The sequence below is a fragment of the Fulmarus glacialis genome, unplaced genomic scaffold, assembly GCF_000690835.1.
Source record: "Fulmarus glacialis isolate BGI_N327 unplaced genomic scaffold, ASM69083v1 scaffold2589, whole genome shotgun sequence".
In the NCBI taxonomy this organism is placed as follows: domain Eukaryota; kingdom Metazoa; phylum Chordata; class Aves; order Procellariiformes; family Procellariidae; genus Fulmarus; species Fulmarus glacialis.
The window spans coordinates 38890-54758 of NW_009232513.1; the positions used below are offsets into that span (position 1 = coordinate 38890).

The 15869-nt window shown below is 43.9% G+C and overlaps 1 protein-coding gene across 1 annotated transcript in view; it reads left to right on the forward strand.

Moving 5' to 3' along the window:
- Positions 1–242: 242 nt before the first annotated feature.
- Positions 243–15869, forward strand: part of SGCD (sarcoglycan, delta (35kDa dystrophin-associated glycoprotein)) — a 132176-nt gene continuing 116549 nt past the window's right edge. Inside the window, exon 1 of the mRNA XM_009584918.1 lies at positions 243–428. Within this exon, the coding sequence (XP_009583213.1) occupies positions 243–428 (186 nt within the window). The remainder of the gene's footprint in view (positions 429–15869) is intronic.

The window sequence follows — 15869 nt, forward strand, 5'->3', positions numbered from 1 at the left end:
TTATGAATATATATATACATGTAACAAACAAAATTCTCTTTTGGTATGTTAGTATGTTAGTGCATACAGTAAGCAGAAAGAAAAATAATGCAGAACCAAGATATCAAAAGAGACGCTGGCCAGCTGGTAAATTCTGAAAAAGAAAAACAAAGCCCCCTAAGAGGCACAGGCACAAGCAGTTTTTATCATCGGCTTTTTCTTGCCACTTAATACACGTGGTTATTTCTTTGTGATCATTTCAGATGCCTCAGGAACAGTACGCGCACCGGAGCACCATGCAGACCTCAGAAGGACCCCAGGTATACAAAGTGGGGATTTATGGCTGGAGGAAGAGATGCCTCTATTTCTTTGTGCTGCTCCTAATGATTTTAATCCTGGTGAACCTTGCTATGACCATCTGGATTCTGAAGGTTATGAACTTCACAATTGTAAGTAGGGGTTACCCTGAAAGGTCTGGGGAAGATGAGGGAGGGTGATGGTCTTTCCTCTGAGCATGAATTCAGATACAGCTTCAATAACAGGGTGTTTTAGTTGCCATGGATAGCCGTTACTACAGAGAGGAACAAATTTACCCAATGAACCTCTTTTTCTGCTGGAGATGTCTGCAGTATTGCCAAGCTGAGGAATCAGCTCAGCGTTGCAAATCATGTTCCTCCTACCTGCTATATATATACATGTATATATGTAAACAATATACGCCACGCTCCCCCAATTTCGAATTATGAAGTGTTTTAAAATTAATGAAATAGGTTATTTTGAACTGGGGTGTGGGAATGGGTTTGAGCCTTTCTCTTACACTTTTTCTGCTTTTCTCCGTGACTGGGAAGTCGAGAAACTTGATTTGCCTTTTTCTTAGGGAAAATTCGTGTTGTTCCGTAATGATGTGGTTCCAGAAGCTTCATGAAGAAAAGAAAAAATTTCCAGAGTGGCTCTCTGGATCTGGTATTTAGGTGGAGCATATCTTTATCTGCGTTGTGCTGTGGTAGGTGCACATCAGTCCTGCCAGCAGCACTCCCTTGCTGCACAGACCCCCTGGCCAGGCTTAGCTTTCCAGAAGCCCCTAGAAAAATTCTGGGCAGCTGTACCAGCAGGTAGATTGCACTGGGGCAGACGGTACCTTCTGGGCATGGAGCGCTCTGTGCATCACTTGAACTCTGTTCAAATGCTTTTTGAGATCGTAAGGGGTGCCTTGACCTTGAATTGCTTTTAACAGGGTGAGCTTCACCTCTCCTGCTCAAACGCACTGAAAGTCAGGACATGACGAGCCAGGCACACCCCACTTCCAGGGCTAGTGAGCCTTTATATGTGGCAGGTCCTAGTTTTTCAGTAGATAATTTGGCCAAGCAGAGTGAAAATGAAATGATTGGTCTCCTCTTCTTCAAAGCAGTCATTGCCACCTTGGTCAGATGGAGTTGTTTTAAGATCATTTGAGTCTTCAGGAGAAACTAAGTTTGAGGCTTTAATCCTGGATTTACTTCATGAGAGAGCTGTAAGGCTACTTTCAAGGACTCTCCCAGCCAGGCTCTGATGTGAGCAGCGTGTTTGAAGTCTCCCAGCATTTCTTTCTCTGCTTCGGTCTTGTGAAGCCCTGAACAGCTGTGTCCAACATTATGCCATTAATGGGCCATGAGAAGTTGAGTAAACAATCTCTGACTTAGTGTATCCAGCAGACAGAATGCTGTGTCAGGGGAACATGTAGTATTCATTTTCTCTAACCAGGATGCTGTCAAGGTGTGCAGGAGATTGCAATGCATGTGTGCTTAGGGAGCAAGCAATTATAAAGCAGTAATCCACAAAAAGCTCCTGTGAGTGGGTGAAGAGTGAGCCAAACTGGAGCAATTAATGCTTAACCAGACCAGTTATTTAATCTTGGGAAATTGATGCCATTTCGATACATATTTTGTGCTGAACTGTGGTCTTTAGATGAATGTAGTTGAAAAGCAGATATTTCTGAGGTGATGGAAGACTTGATCATATGCTGATTACACAGGCAGTGGTGTGGGTATCAGTCCAAGCACAAAATAATAGGATTTCAGATTCCCACTTTTCAGGAATGCAACTTTATTTCTTTAGAGTAACATAATCTTGATATATCAGTCCCATGCTTTCTGCTATTCAGTGGTGGTCAGTCTACTCTCTACAAGCTGCTTGGGAAGCTGGGTGAACTTCTCTGCTCCTTTCTCCCTCACAGGCTGCTCCTGATGCATTGCATTTTGCAGGCCATCTGCAGAAGGGTCCTCTCCTAGGGATACTTACAGAAACCTCCCCCTTTCAGCAGCTCTCTCCACCCCACTAGGCTATACACTGACTTTTCTGGGGATGCGCTGATCTTCAAGCTCTTGTCTGATTCAGTTTCCTTAAATAGTCACTTACCCTCTGTGACTCTCTGGGGATTAGTCCAGGGTAAAGTATATTTGTATATGGTTTTAGTTAATTCTTATCTTGTAATGTTAGTAGACGATGAACAGCTTTTGGTGATAAAAACACAGATGGTAGCACTGAATCCTGCAGCGGGAACTGCTTTATGGTTATAGGCATGGCCACACTAGTCAGGGTGTGTGTCTCTGACACAGCCAATTGGAAAAAAATATAAGAACAGAGCACGTAAAATGTGATCCTTGCCCCGCTATGCACCCATTCATCTCCTGATCTCCTGCTGCTCCTGTAGCCTCGCCAGCTGCTTTGGATCCTGCTCTGCAATCCCTCCTGCACCGTTCCCTGAGGCTGAGAAAACCACTTTGCTAAGTGAATTTTTAGAGGCAGACTTTTATCTCTAAATAACAAATGTAGGAAAATTTTCAAATGAGGAGATGCAAATACAGAAAATCTTTCATTTGTTCCTCTTCTGGTAAGAGGAGCTGAGAGTCCTTCTGGGGCGGGGGAATGATTCGAGTACTCAGTAAGCAATAGCTGCTGCTTAGCGGGTCTGAGTTACCCCAGCGCTTGCAGAACAAAAAAGGAGGGGTAAGTTTGTAGTTCTGTCCTTGTGGAAAATGTAGTATTTACAGTATCTTCCCATCCCTGAGCTCTCCTCCCAGAACCTGAGTCTGTTCAACTCCACAGGACAGTCCTGGCACTTACCAGAATTTAATGAGTGCTCATTATAGCCAATAAGTGCTCACAGTATTTTAATGAGCGCAGCAAACCTGCTCAAGAAAACTCGGGGGTGTTTTAAATGCTGATAATGGGCAGTGGAGAACGGAGGAGGAGATGAAGCAAGACAATCTCAGGGAAGAATAAACCACCTTCTCATGCACGTTGTAGCAGTACCCATCCACTGCACTTCCACGTCAAGCCCTGAACTCCTCTCTTTTTCTCTCCTCTGCATGCCCCACCGGCTTCTGCTCCAGGAGACAACTCCTGTAAAATCAAACTGTAAGCTTCCAATCCATGGCTTTTAATAAGCAAGGCATCACTAACTTATTCTAGGTTTTGTTTTTATCTGAACGTTCAAGGCTTAAACAAATATATGTGTGGCTATTGCTTTTCATACGGGGCTGTCAAAGCGGTGTCACGTTCACGTGGGGCCAGTTGGTCACTGGCTGGTCTATCCTCTGGCGCAGTCATTCAGGTCTCATGTAGTATTTGATCCTCAATTTGTTTTAAATGCCTTTATCAGGCACAGGCTGTATGAAAAACAGGCCTGGAGGAGACCTCAAATATCATCTGCCTGTCCCACGGCTGGTTCCCGTAGCCAGGTCCATTTATGCAGTTCATTTACATCAGCGCTGCCCTGCTCTGGGACTGTGGGAAGCTCTGCGAAGGTTGCTGCCTCTAAACCTTACTTTGAGTTTTAAGCCAAACCACGGAATGAATCTGGACCAAAGCCACCAATTTGGGTTAAAGCCCAAATGCACCCTGAAGGTGGCCTAAACTAATTGAGGTAGAAACCACCATCCAGCACTCAACTTTCCGATGATGTATAGGTAGAGGGAACTCCGCTTCATTCAGATCTTGGACAAGCCTGGTAAAAATACGTGGTTTGCACATATTGTGTTTGGGGAGAAAAATGCCTGCGGGCTGTGTACGTGACTCAGCCGCTCAGTCTGCAGGTCCAGCGCAGGCTTGGGCTATATCCTGCTGTCACGCCTGCGTGGTGGAGGGCTCAACCTCGAGCTGTGCAGAGCTCAGCTGGGGCCGGCACAGCCCCCACAAGGGTTTGTAGGTGCCAATCTAATTACAGGGCTGGAACTAGAGCTCTTAATGACCTTCCTCTTTATGGTCCACCTGCACTAGCATCCAGTGATGTAGCTCTTTAGCAGTAGGATTGCCCATGACTGTGTATATAAGCACATGCATCTTTTATGCTGTATGCCTGTGATGTGCTGGGGATCTCTATTTCAGCTATTACTAGTGAACTTAATCCATTTTTTAAAAGCTTCCTGTTGTATTAGTTTCTGAATATTACAACAAAAGATGTGCCTACATAAACACAGCAAACCAATATCATCATTTTAAACAGCACAAGGTTCAGAAGGCTCGGGTAATGGGCAGTGACAGTGCATTGACCTCTTTCCACAAGGTTAACATACAATGCCCTGTATTTTAAACAGTGTTAGGAGTCTAAAGCATTACCGTTAGTACCCCTTTATTGCCTCTTAGGCAGCAGGAGAACCTCTAAACAGGAGAGACGAGAACTGTGTCCTCTTGCGGCTGCATTTCAATGGCAAATGTCCACCTGCTTGTCTGCCCATCAGACCACTGAGGATCCTTTGCTTCTCCTTTGCCCTTCCCTGGTGTTTCTATCCATAGCTGCCTGTTTGTGTGTTTTGGATTGTATGCTCTTTGGGATGGAAGCTGTTTGCATATGGCATCCTATAGTAGTAGTCCTATATATTGGCAGGTACTACCAGACTGTAAGAAGTAATAAATAATATTTTTCCTCTAGTCAGTCAGCTTGCAAGGCTTGAAATTCCTGGAGAACTATCTTCTAAGAATCATCCAAAATGAAGGCTCCAGGATAGTCTTTGTAAGGAAAATATTCTGCAACTTTGGTATTCAGGAGGCCCTTCATGGGCCAAAGTTAACGTCTTCCTCCAAGCCAGGAGAGCATGTGTTGCTTCCAGATCTGTGCAAATCCATGCAGACTGTTTGTGCCTTCTATGTGTGCACCTTTGAGGAAATGCAATGTGGAAATGGCAGGCAACGACCCGCCTCATTCCATCTTCCTTAGGATGCAGAGAAGGGGGATCTTCCCTTCCAGGCCTGGTCAGGCTGAGATTGGGGTGCTCCCTAACCGCAGCACACACAAACTGTTCTCCTTCCAGAACCACGCAAGGTTTTTTGAAGGTTTGGGTGCTTTAGCATGAGGTTCAACCATATTTTATTATTTCAATTGAACGGGAACAAATGGCTGTGATTGTTCAGATTTTTCCTTTTTTTTGCTGCAGGCTGCATTCATAGCTGAAGGGGTATGTTTTAGCATCGCTGAATGAAATGTTAGCAATTTAGACAAAATGCTGCTGTAGGTGGCACAAATGCTAAATATCATTATTTTCTTGCTTGCTTTATTAAAAGTTGATAAGAAAAATGAGCTTTTAAAATTTGGTTATGAACAGTTATTTCCAATACAATTACTCCCTCTTGTGTGTAAACTACCTGCCACATTTTAATTACAGGAAAACAATAGGGTAATAACACAGCAGTAAACATGGATTAGAGTTAGGAAAGCTCATTGCCCTAACAGGCAGGATTCTTTTATTAATGATTTAAAGGAATAGACTTTGTTCTAAATTTTTTTTAAATTAAAAATTGCCTCAGAATAAAATGACTGTGCAGTTTATATTCCTTTTTCATGATTTCTCTGGGGTCTCTTTAGACGCAATGGTAAGGCCAACATGGGAAAGAAATCTGATCTGTTTTTCAGCTTCTGCTTTGTAGTGCAACTGTAATCAGTCAGCTAAAATTGTTTAGAGTTAGAATTAATATTACTATATCCTTATTGAGGAACGAGTGAAGTTCTTTTTTTTCTGTATCTCTCCCTCGCGCACACATGCATACAAAATTGTGCGCTTTTCCATCCTAATTCATGTTGCTCTATTTATAAAACAAGTAATTGTTTTGAGACTGCTTGCATGACCAGAGAGCTTTGTGTATTTCCCTTCTTTCCTCATTCACATGGACTGCATCTTCTGATAGAAAGATGTTAATCTTGTAGAGGTCTGACAAGACCAGCAATACTGTGAGTGACTGTACTATTAAGTGAAGAAGTTTCTACGGGTGAAATCCTCACCTCCTGCAATTTAGTAGGAATCTTGGCATTGACATCAGTGGATCAACCCCTTCACCGTAACGCTTTTTATTTGCAGATTTTTTACAGTAAGTTCTAATTTCCTTCCGCCTGGATTGACGAAAAAATGTGTTATGGGTTTCTTTTACTCTTTTTAGAGATCTGAATTTCATTCCTAGAGAGTTTCTGTTTCTGTATGAAAAGCAATTGGGATTACTTATCTTTTTTAAAAATACCTATAGTACTTTTTTGCCTTCACTCCTTTGGAGTTTAGAATAATATAGTCAGTTTTAATAGGATATTGCATGACGTTATTACAAGTTTGACCCCTTCATTGTTGCATCCTCCAGCGTCAAGCATTTGGTACTGATGACTTGCTGAGTTACAATGCATCAGTTTCTTCTAGTGCTACACCATTGAAAACTCAGTTTCTGATAATATTTCATTTTTATTATCCTAATACCACATTTTCTCAGCCAGCATAAGCTCATAAGGCTTTCATCGTCCTTGTTACCAAAAAGCGACGAAAGGACCCCATGTTCTTACCTCATTGTCTCTACTCTCTGCTGAAAAAAATGCTGAACCATTGAGTTTTTCAGAGGCCTGTCATGGTATTGGATGTGCCTACAGATATGTCGTGGGAGCAAAGGAAGTAGTGAAATAATAAGTCTTCCAGGAGTACCCCTAAACCAAGCTGGATATGCTGCACTGCAATAATTTGCACCTCGAATACTGTGTTCAGTTTTGGGCCCCTCCCTACAGGAAGGACATTGAGGTGCTGGAGCGTGTCCAGAGAAGGGCAACGAAGCTGGGGAAGGGCCTGGAGCACAAGTCTGATGAGGAGCGGCTGAGGGAGCTGGGGCTGTTTAGCCTGGAGAAGAGGAGGCTGAAGGGAGACCTCATCGCGCTCTACAACTACCTGAAAGGAGGTTGTAGCGAGGTGGGGGTTGGTCTCTTCTCCCAAGTAACCAGCGATAGGACGAGAGGAAATGGCCTCAAGTTGCGCCAAGGGAGGTTTAGACTGGACATTAGGAAAAATTTCTTTACTGACAGAGTGGTCAGGCCTTGGAACAGGCTGCCCAGGGAAGTGGTGGAGTCACCATCCCTGGAAGTATTTAAAAGACGTGTAGATGAGGCGCTTAGGGACATGGTTTAGTGGACATGGTGGTGTTGGGTTGATGGTTGGACTCGATGATCTTAGAGGTCTTTTCCAACCTTAATGATTCTATGATTCTATGAATTTAGGCTTTTCTTTAACTATTGCACAAGGCAGCCTGTGGTGTACAGAGTGTTACGACGGCATGTGGCTCTTTTCCCTCAAATATTTTGGGTTGGGTTTCGTGGAGAATTGAGGCTTACATGATTATGCTTCCATCTCGATGGAAAGGCTTCCAGCTCTCACTTCTCAATTCTTTCTAAGCCATTGTTCATATTCAAGCCATCTGGACAGAAATACGTGTCCAGGAGACGGAATATCTCAAACATACTTAGTTTCTGTATTTTTCAGAGGCAGAAGAAAGCGATCTTACTTATTAGTATCCCTACTGTGGAAGAAGCTGCTGCATAAGCTCTGTACTTACTACTCAACAGGAGTGAGAGATATTATAAATGTCCCCATAGCAGAAAAAGCTTTTATTGGTGCTGTTTTCCTACTGGACAGCCAAGAATTTAGCCCTGGAATCAGGTACCCAGCATCTCTTGGTTAGTACTACTACTGATTTGAAGGCAGCTGTCGGAAACTCAGCAACACCCCTCTCCTCATACTTGCAGTTCAGTGCATGCGTACAGGCAAAACATCATCTGGCAGATTTGCTGTATGGGCCATGCTGTCGAGGCTCAATAGCCAGTCTCCTGCATATCTCCACAGCAGGAAAATATATCGCTGCATTAAAAATACATTATGGTTTGTTTGGCCCCTCCAAGAACACAGGGACCAAAATAGATGGAGAAGGGAGGAGAGTAGCAGGGATTTGGGTGGTTTGTGATGTGAGGTTGAGCATTTGGTCTCTGGCAAAATGCTTCATTTCCAGGTGTTTCTGCGTGTGAACCGTGTCCCATCTGGTGCCCCAAATCCCCGCTGTGCTGCGGGGAGTGCGATGGGAAGCATTAGCCAACCGGGAGGAGCTGCTCCACTGTGGGATAGCAGCAGGACCCAGCGAACAGGGAGGAGGGCATGGGTGGGCTGTGCGGGGGGTGAGTCATAAACTCTTGATCCCAGATCCCGCCTTCTGCCACCTCCCTCCAGAGGGGATTGTTCTCAGCTTCTCTTTCATCTGAAGAAATAAGATATTTCACATTAGCATTCGTCTCGGTGCCAACAAAAGATCTTCAGACTAGCAGTTCTGAAGCAGAGAGAGATTTGTCTCTTAGAGAACATGAAAAAGGTATTATTATAAATGTGCGAAAGAACAAAAAACAAGCTCGCTGCTAAAATGCCAATAATCAGTTAGTCCTCTGAATAGCTTACAGGCTGATCCCTCCCCATATTCTCACAGTACAGTAGGAGAAATTATTTAATTTGAGAATCCACACAGAAATGACATGCCAAGCTGAGCCACAGAGTAGGTTTTCCACTGCTGCTTCTCTTGTTCCTTGCGCTTTTTTTCCTTCTGAGCTTCCTGACATCCCTCCTGAACTCTCTGCATGGCAGAGAGCAATGACCTTCTCAGCTTTGAAAACGTAGCAGGCATTGCTATAACAAAATCTAATTCTTCTGAAGCACCTCTTCTGCGTGGTTGCCTGAAGGCTGAGGTGCTGCTTGGAGTAGCCACCATGCCTCTTTCAACTTGTCCTGGAACTGCAAAGCCATCAGCTTTTCAGAAAGCTGCTCCTTAAAATGTTTCTTGGTGTTTGGTCCTGAACCCCTGCTGTTTTGCATCTTGGGTTGTAGCATAAGCTGTGGAAAGGGGATGGAGGCGGCTCTCTCTTACACTGTAAATGTCTGTGCAAAGCGCAAAGGACTGAGCAGGAGAAACCTTCACCTTCTTTGGGTGAAGCCCCAGCGTGCGGGCTAACTGCTGCCCATTAGCTATGATAAGCTTGTGTTTGACTAAACAAAAGGAGTAAGAAAAAAGTGGCATATTCTCTCTGCAGCTTTTACTTTATGCATTCTCTCTGCATGCATTTACTTTATTTACCTTCTGTGATTGTCTGCTCTAAAGACTGACGGTTTTAAGGACAGAATAACAGACCTGTGGTTGTGTGGAGTCTGTCCTTCCCCTCCCCTCCTGCAGATACTATATTATCTCTTCTCTGCTTACACGCTACCATACCTGATTTGATAGATGTGTTTAAAATACTTGCTGCCATTTCATGTGCCTGTTCTTCCAGAGCTCTGCTGTGGAGATGAGCTTGAATATGCCACTTGAATTCATCATAGCTTGCATTTTAGTTCTGGTCATTTCCACTTCAATTACATCTTCCCCATTACCCATCCTGCCTTCGCTGCCGTGGTCAACAGTAAGATGGACTGAGGTAATTATTTCTGTTGAGGCCCGAGTTTCTATGGGACTACACTCCAATGCACTTGCATGAAGGACAACCTGTTAACAATGAAATGATGTGGTTGCAGACAGATTTATAGAAGAGGAATAGATTTACGCAGGTAATTCAGCCTTGACCTCTTGAGTTCTCATTACTTCGCGTCCGCCCAGCACTACTGCCCATCTCTTTCCTTTTTAAATGAGATCCGGTAACTAATAGTGAAATTATGGCAATCTGCTTTATGAAATTTGTGATTATTTGCATTTAATTAAAGGCTTCTCTTGAGAAAATGAAGGGCGGCTTAACCTCAGAGAAGCCTCTACATCTCCAGTAATTGCTTCTAATTGAAGTCTTTAGAGTTTCCACCCCACCACAAGAAAAGGAGAAAAAAACCCCAAACCTGAAAAGTTTACTCCCACACACGGGGTCCCTGAAAATTATTTTATCCTTATGCAATTAAGGTAACTGAGGGTCTTCATAAATGATTCTTCAGTGTGGGTTAACCAGCTAAAATTAAAGTTTAATTACTCAAAAGCCTGGCTTGTGGTGTGTTTATGAGAAGTCCAAGGGCACAGTCCCGAGCTGGCGTGCTGCGTGACGGTGTCCCCCGCCGACGGGCGCAGGGGGGGCAGGTGCATGTGTCTTGCCCAAGTCCTCCTGGTGGTCTCATTTCCATCACGGGTTTCTGGTTTTGTACAGTTCTTGCTGACTTCCAGTGGTATTTTGGTTATTCTAGAAAAAAATGACAAGCCTTTTGACCTAGTATGTCCTGCGAAGCACCGGAGAGGGTCTCTGCCAGCTCGAGGTGTGCAGGGCTGAGCACAGGCACTGCCTCTGGGGTTGGGAACATCTCGGACATCTCCCTGCTCCTGCATCTGTACAGGGCTCCAGGGCCACAGGCATAGTCTTCGTTGCTGCAAGAAGTGGATCTTTCTCATGACAAACTGTTTATAGTTTGGCGGTTGGTGTCGACATGGCAGTATGGGCTTGGGCAACCTTTTCTAGGATGCTTGCCAGCACCTTGCCCCTGGTGCATGGAGTGTGCCCCTAAAGCAGGCATGGCGTTTTATAAACCACCCATCTGTGGCACGGGTGTTAGGAACCAGTCCTGCTCCTCTCGCCAAGGTGCCGCGGTGCCCATTTGGTGCAGAGAGGTGAGCTGTGGCCAGAGGGTCTGATGGGAGCCTGCGGGTGCCGTGTCTGGGGAGGAGCGCAGCACCGCGCGTTACAGCCTCCACCTCAGACTCAAGCGTGCGGCACTTCAATTACACATTCTGCCTAATTATGACTATCAGCGTTTCCGTGCTGCTTCTGGCAGCAGTCGCTCTGATTGCACCCTTTGGCTCTATTAAAATCCTTTCTTGTATTACAGATCTGAAAACAGGCATGACAAAAATAAAAGTGTATGTTGTAGCAGCAGACAGGGCCATTTTCTACTGTTTATTCTCTCTGCTGAAGATACCGATGTTGAAAAACACGAGCATTCTGCTTTCCTGTGTTCTTGCATTGTTCATTAATGCCTTGTATCACACAAGTAGCAGGAATATGCTTCTGATTTCTGCTTTTTATTATCTTGAAGGTTCTCTTTAATGTACACTGAAACATATAAAATGTCTAGATGGACTGAAATCTTTCAGAGTGACCTCTCAGAGGGCTACAGGTGAGTCTGAAATGGAAATGTCATTGTTTGTCAGCAGTAGATTTGTCATGTTTTTTGAAGTTGTAGCTACAGTTAAATACATGAAAACATGGACCTGCCTCTGTTATTTCTTAGCAAGCAAACATGCTTGGCAAAGTGCATCTCTTCATTTTAGGAAAAAAAAAAAGTGCCTTAGTTCTGTATGCAGAGCCCTGAAATACTTGTATTTTGTGTAGGTGCAAGTCATATAGACGTGTGTAGGTGCTGATTTTGATTCACATTATTTAGTAGGGTGGTATTGTTTCTGACAACAAATACTTAATCTTTTAAAACAAGACATTAAAGAATTTTGTTTTGGGAAACTAGGAAATCAAATACCTTTTACAGTCTTTACTTCCCCTGCACACTAGAAAGGAAATTCCTGCTAATTATATATTTGTGCACACAAACCACTTCTGAATCAAGCACTTATTTACGGAGAGAAGTCATCAACAGAGACTGATAGAAAGTTTGCAGCAAAGCCTTGGATCTTGTGAAGGGAAGGAACCTTAGCCTGAGCAGCTGATGGCTGGGTTGTAGGAAGATTGGGTGGATCTCAGCAATTCTGCTGTGGTTTTATAGAAAACTGCATTGTCTAGAAGGCAGAATGATTCAGTTCACCAGCAGGTATAGATTCGAAGACAAATTTCATCTTTATTTGAAGTTACTTGTCAAGATCTATTGACCAAAGATATTTGTCTTTGTTAGTATTATAAATTATTCAGTCTCATATGTTGCCCAAGAAAAACCCTGTATGTTAGAAGGCAGATGTGTTTAATTCCTTTCTTCTTCCCAGTGGAGCTGCATTTATTGCCATTGCATCTTTCTTCTGATAGGAAGCTTTTCTGCAGAACAGTTTGCCTTGTCAGTCCTCTTTTCTTTGAGCTGAGAATGAGGAGCTTTTACGTATTCAGGGCTAAAATAGCAATTCTCTGTAAGGGGAGACTGAGGCCGGTAATAGACCCCGGTGCCACCGCTGTGCTTGCAGTGTCGGGAGCCCTGCGAGGCAGCGGAGCCGGGGCATCCTGTGCTCCATCGCCCACGGGAGCAGCGCCGTGGTCACGTTTCCCATCGTGTTTCCCATCCTCCCAGGTACCAGCCAGAGCAACTCACTGTAACTCATAAGAAATTTCCACTCACCAAAATGGAAGGCATTAAAATACTCCTGTACAGGAGCAGTCTGCACGAGGGAAGGGCTTTATGCTTTGGGGGAAAATCTGTTCTGCAGGTGAGGTCAGAGCCTGGGACTGGGGAGGCAGTTAATTCCCTTTTCCCTGGAGAGTATGCTAAATAAACATGGAGTAGCCAGTCGTTTGATGGATGACTCTTACAGGGGTGTAAATCCATTGCATCGCTTCTGGGTTGCACAGGTATAAGTGAGAGAAGAACAGGCTGGCAGCGTACAGCTCCGGAAGGCAGGCTGCAAAGGAAAGGGTTTTAGAGTTTGAAATACAGACAGTATCTGGGCACTTGGAAAGAAGAGTGTGTCCTGGTTGGGGGGGGATTGTTTTTTGACACACACCACCCCCCCCGGGAACGAAAGAGACTGGTGCTTTGGATTGGTAATAATCTAGAGGGTGACACCTTAAATGGATTTCACTCACCTATTAAGTTTGTCAGTTTAAAACAAATACATAGATATTGTGAGAATTTATGCAGTACAAAACACAGACAAGAACCCAAGAGAGCTGTGTGGATAGAAATAGCTGCCAACAACTACAAATCTGTGCTCCGAAGTCTTACAGAAGCAGGCTCCCAGCTTTGGGAACAGCGCAGGAGCCTGAAATGGTGGACAATTATACATGAACCCCAGTAAATGAGAGTAAATTAATCTCTTGTATTCATTTCTTTCTTTTCTTTTCCTCATTTCATGTTTTCCTGTTCTTAAAATTAATCCATTCAGTAAGAAATGTGAAGTTAAATGGCTAAATTCACTGCTCGGTCACAGTTGTCACTGATGTTCGTATTGGATGAGCTGGCTGAAATGCTTACTGAAAACAAGTGTAGAGAGATGATGAGATTCATGGTAGGGAAATGACCACCGTTCATCCAAAATGTTTTCAGAAACAGTACCGGGAAGGGAATACACTGGTGCAATCTGTAGTTCTTGTTTTTGTTTTAAAGGTCTCTAATGAGCCATGTGTACAATGCATTTCACCCTGGGAAATCCCACTGAAATCTGGCACTTGGATTTCATTTCTTGTGCTGCTATATTTAGAGCAGAAAGCAGATCTCCCAGCATGACTCCTTCTGGCTTATAGAAGCCCTGTGAATTGTTTTAGTAATATACACTAATCAGTTACCAAAGCTGCCAGCCCCCCGTGAAAATCCTTTAAAACGATAAGAAGTGGAAGCGGAGCAGTTGCCCGTACTTTCAGGCTGCAGTCACGCAGCAGTAGCCGGTTGTCGTGTCTGTGCCGTGGGGATGAGGGACGGGTGACCTCAATGGATGTGGTGTGGTCTTCGTTACTGTGGCCTGTTGCTCGATCACTGTTTTTCTGTGCCTCCTTTTTTATCTTACGGATAAGGAGTCTGATCAGAGGTGTCTCCATTGAGTTTTAATGAGTAAATTAGAGTTTTTAAAAATTTGCAGTCGATGGTAGTCTCAGAGTGTACACGTTCCTTCCTCACTGTCCATCCATGTTCGCTAGTAAAAGTAACAGGAGGTCTGATGTATTTATTTTAATAAATTCCCATTCTTTCTTGACCTTAGTTCCTTTAAAAATCATTCACAGCCATGCCAAGCCAGGCACCGAACATCATTGTGTTACAATGAAAGGAATGAACCTTCCTTTCCAATACAGTATTTTTTCTGTGCAGATGCCTGCCAGCCCAGCTGTACCCAGATTTCTGCAGTCGAAGCGCCGGGATGGTCCATGCCTTCTGTTAAAGAAATGTTGTGGCATGGATGTTTAAATTATGGGGAGGGGAGAGAGGTAATACACATCACTGTTTGCAGTGTAATGTGAGAATATGGCATTTTTATATTCAGGTATTTTGAGATGTATTTCAGGTATTTCATTCCCTTTTGTCCTGGTTTCGGCTGGGATAGAGTTGGTTTTCTTCCTAGTGGTTGGTGTAGCGCTGTGTTTTGGATTTGGTATGAGAATAACGTTGGTAACACACTGATGTTTTAGTTATTCATAAGCAGTGTTTACACTGGTCAAAGACTTCTCAGCTTCCTGGGCTCTGCCAGCCGCACAAGAAGCTGGGAGGGGACATAGCTGGGACAGCTGACTCCAACTGACCAATGGGGTGTTCCATACCATATGACATCACGCTCAGCATATAAAGCTGGGGGAAGAAGGAGGAAGGGGGGATGTTTGGAGTGATGGCGTTTGTCTTCCCCAGTAACGGTTATGCGGGATGGAGCCCTGCTTTCCTGGGGATGGCTGAACACCTGCCTGCCGATGGGGAGCAGTGAATGGATTCCTTGGTTTGCTTTGCTGGCATGTGTGGCTTTTGCTTTCCCTATTAAACCGTCTTTATCTCAGCCCACGAGTTTTCTCACTTTTACCCTATCCCATTGTGGGGGGAGTGAGCGAGCGGCTGGGTGGGGCTTAGTTGCCAGCTAGGGTTAAACCATGACACCTTTCTGTGCTTGTCTGTATAGGAAAAAAATCTCTAAAACTTAAGAGCAATGAAATCACTATGGCTCGGTAGAAATGACGTTCAAAATCTACTAAATTAAACAGAGAACATGTCCATCCTAGCAGCTTTTTGTTATCTTTCGCAGTTCTTTGATAGGGATGTAGTTTTCTGTAATCACTCAGAAAGATGGCTGGATATTTTTTCTATTACATTCTGAAGGACTTAAACCTTTTCTGGCTTACCTTTGCTATTTTTCATGTTTATATACAACAGTATAATGCATCAGCATTTTTATATGTTTCCCGTATAAAAATGAGCCATGCTTATAAAGCCTGTCAGACTTTCTATTCCACAGAATAACTGGAGCATCACTGTAAGTTGACACCAGCCTAAAAATCATATATAGATGCTGAAATGTCTTATTTTATGGCCCTGTTGCTATTTAATGGCTAAGCTGTGCCCTTTTCTTAATTTACTGTCGCTATCCAGAAGTACATTAGTGCTGGGGGATGCTGCTGCAGAGGTCCCAGGGTAGCTCTGCTGCTTTCGTGGGTGCCCTGAAGTCAGTGAAGCTACATGTTGGCTAAGGAACTGGCCAAGCTGCGATAATTAACTGCTGAGTTAGAAATGGTAAGGAGACCAGTCTACAGTGCTTTAACCTTCTTTCAGCAGGTTTCTCCTACCAGGGATTGGAATATAAAATTACTACTTTTTGCGCTCTCCTCTGTGTTTAGTCTCAGGAGGTTTCTGATAGGTTTTGGTTGTTAAAGACAGCAGTAAATGCCTAGCTGGAAGCTATCTGGCATTCATAACCTTAAGCTATTTAGGAAATCAGAAAAGCTGAATAGATTCCGGCCCCCCCCCCCTTTTTTTTTTTTTTTTTTTTTT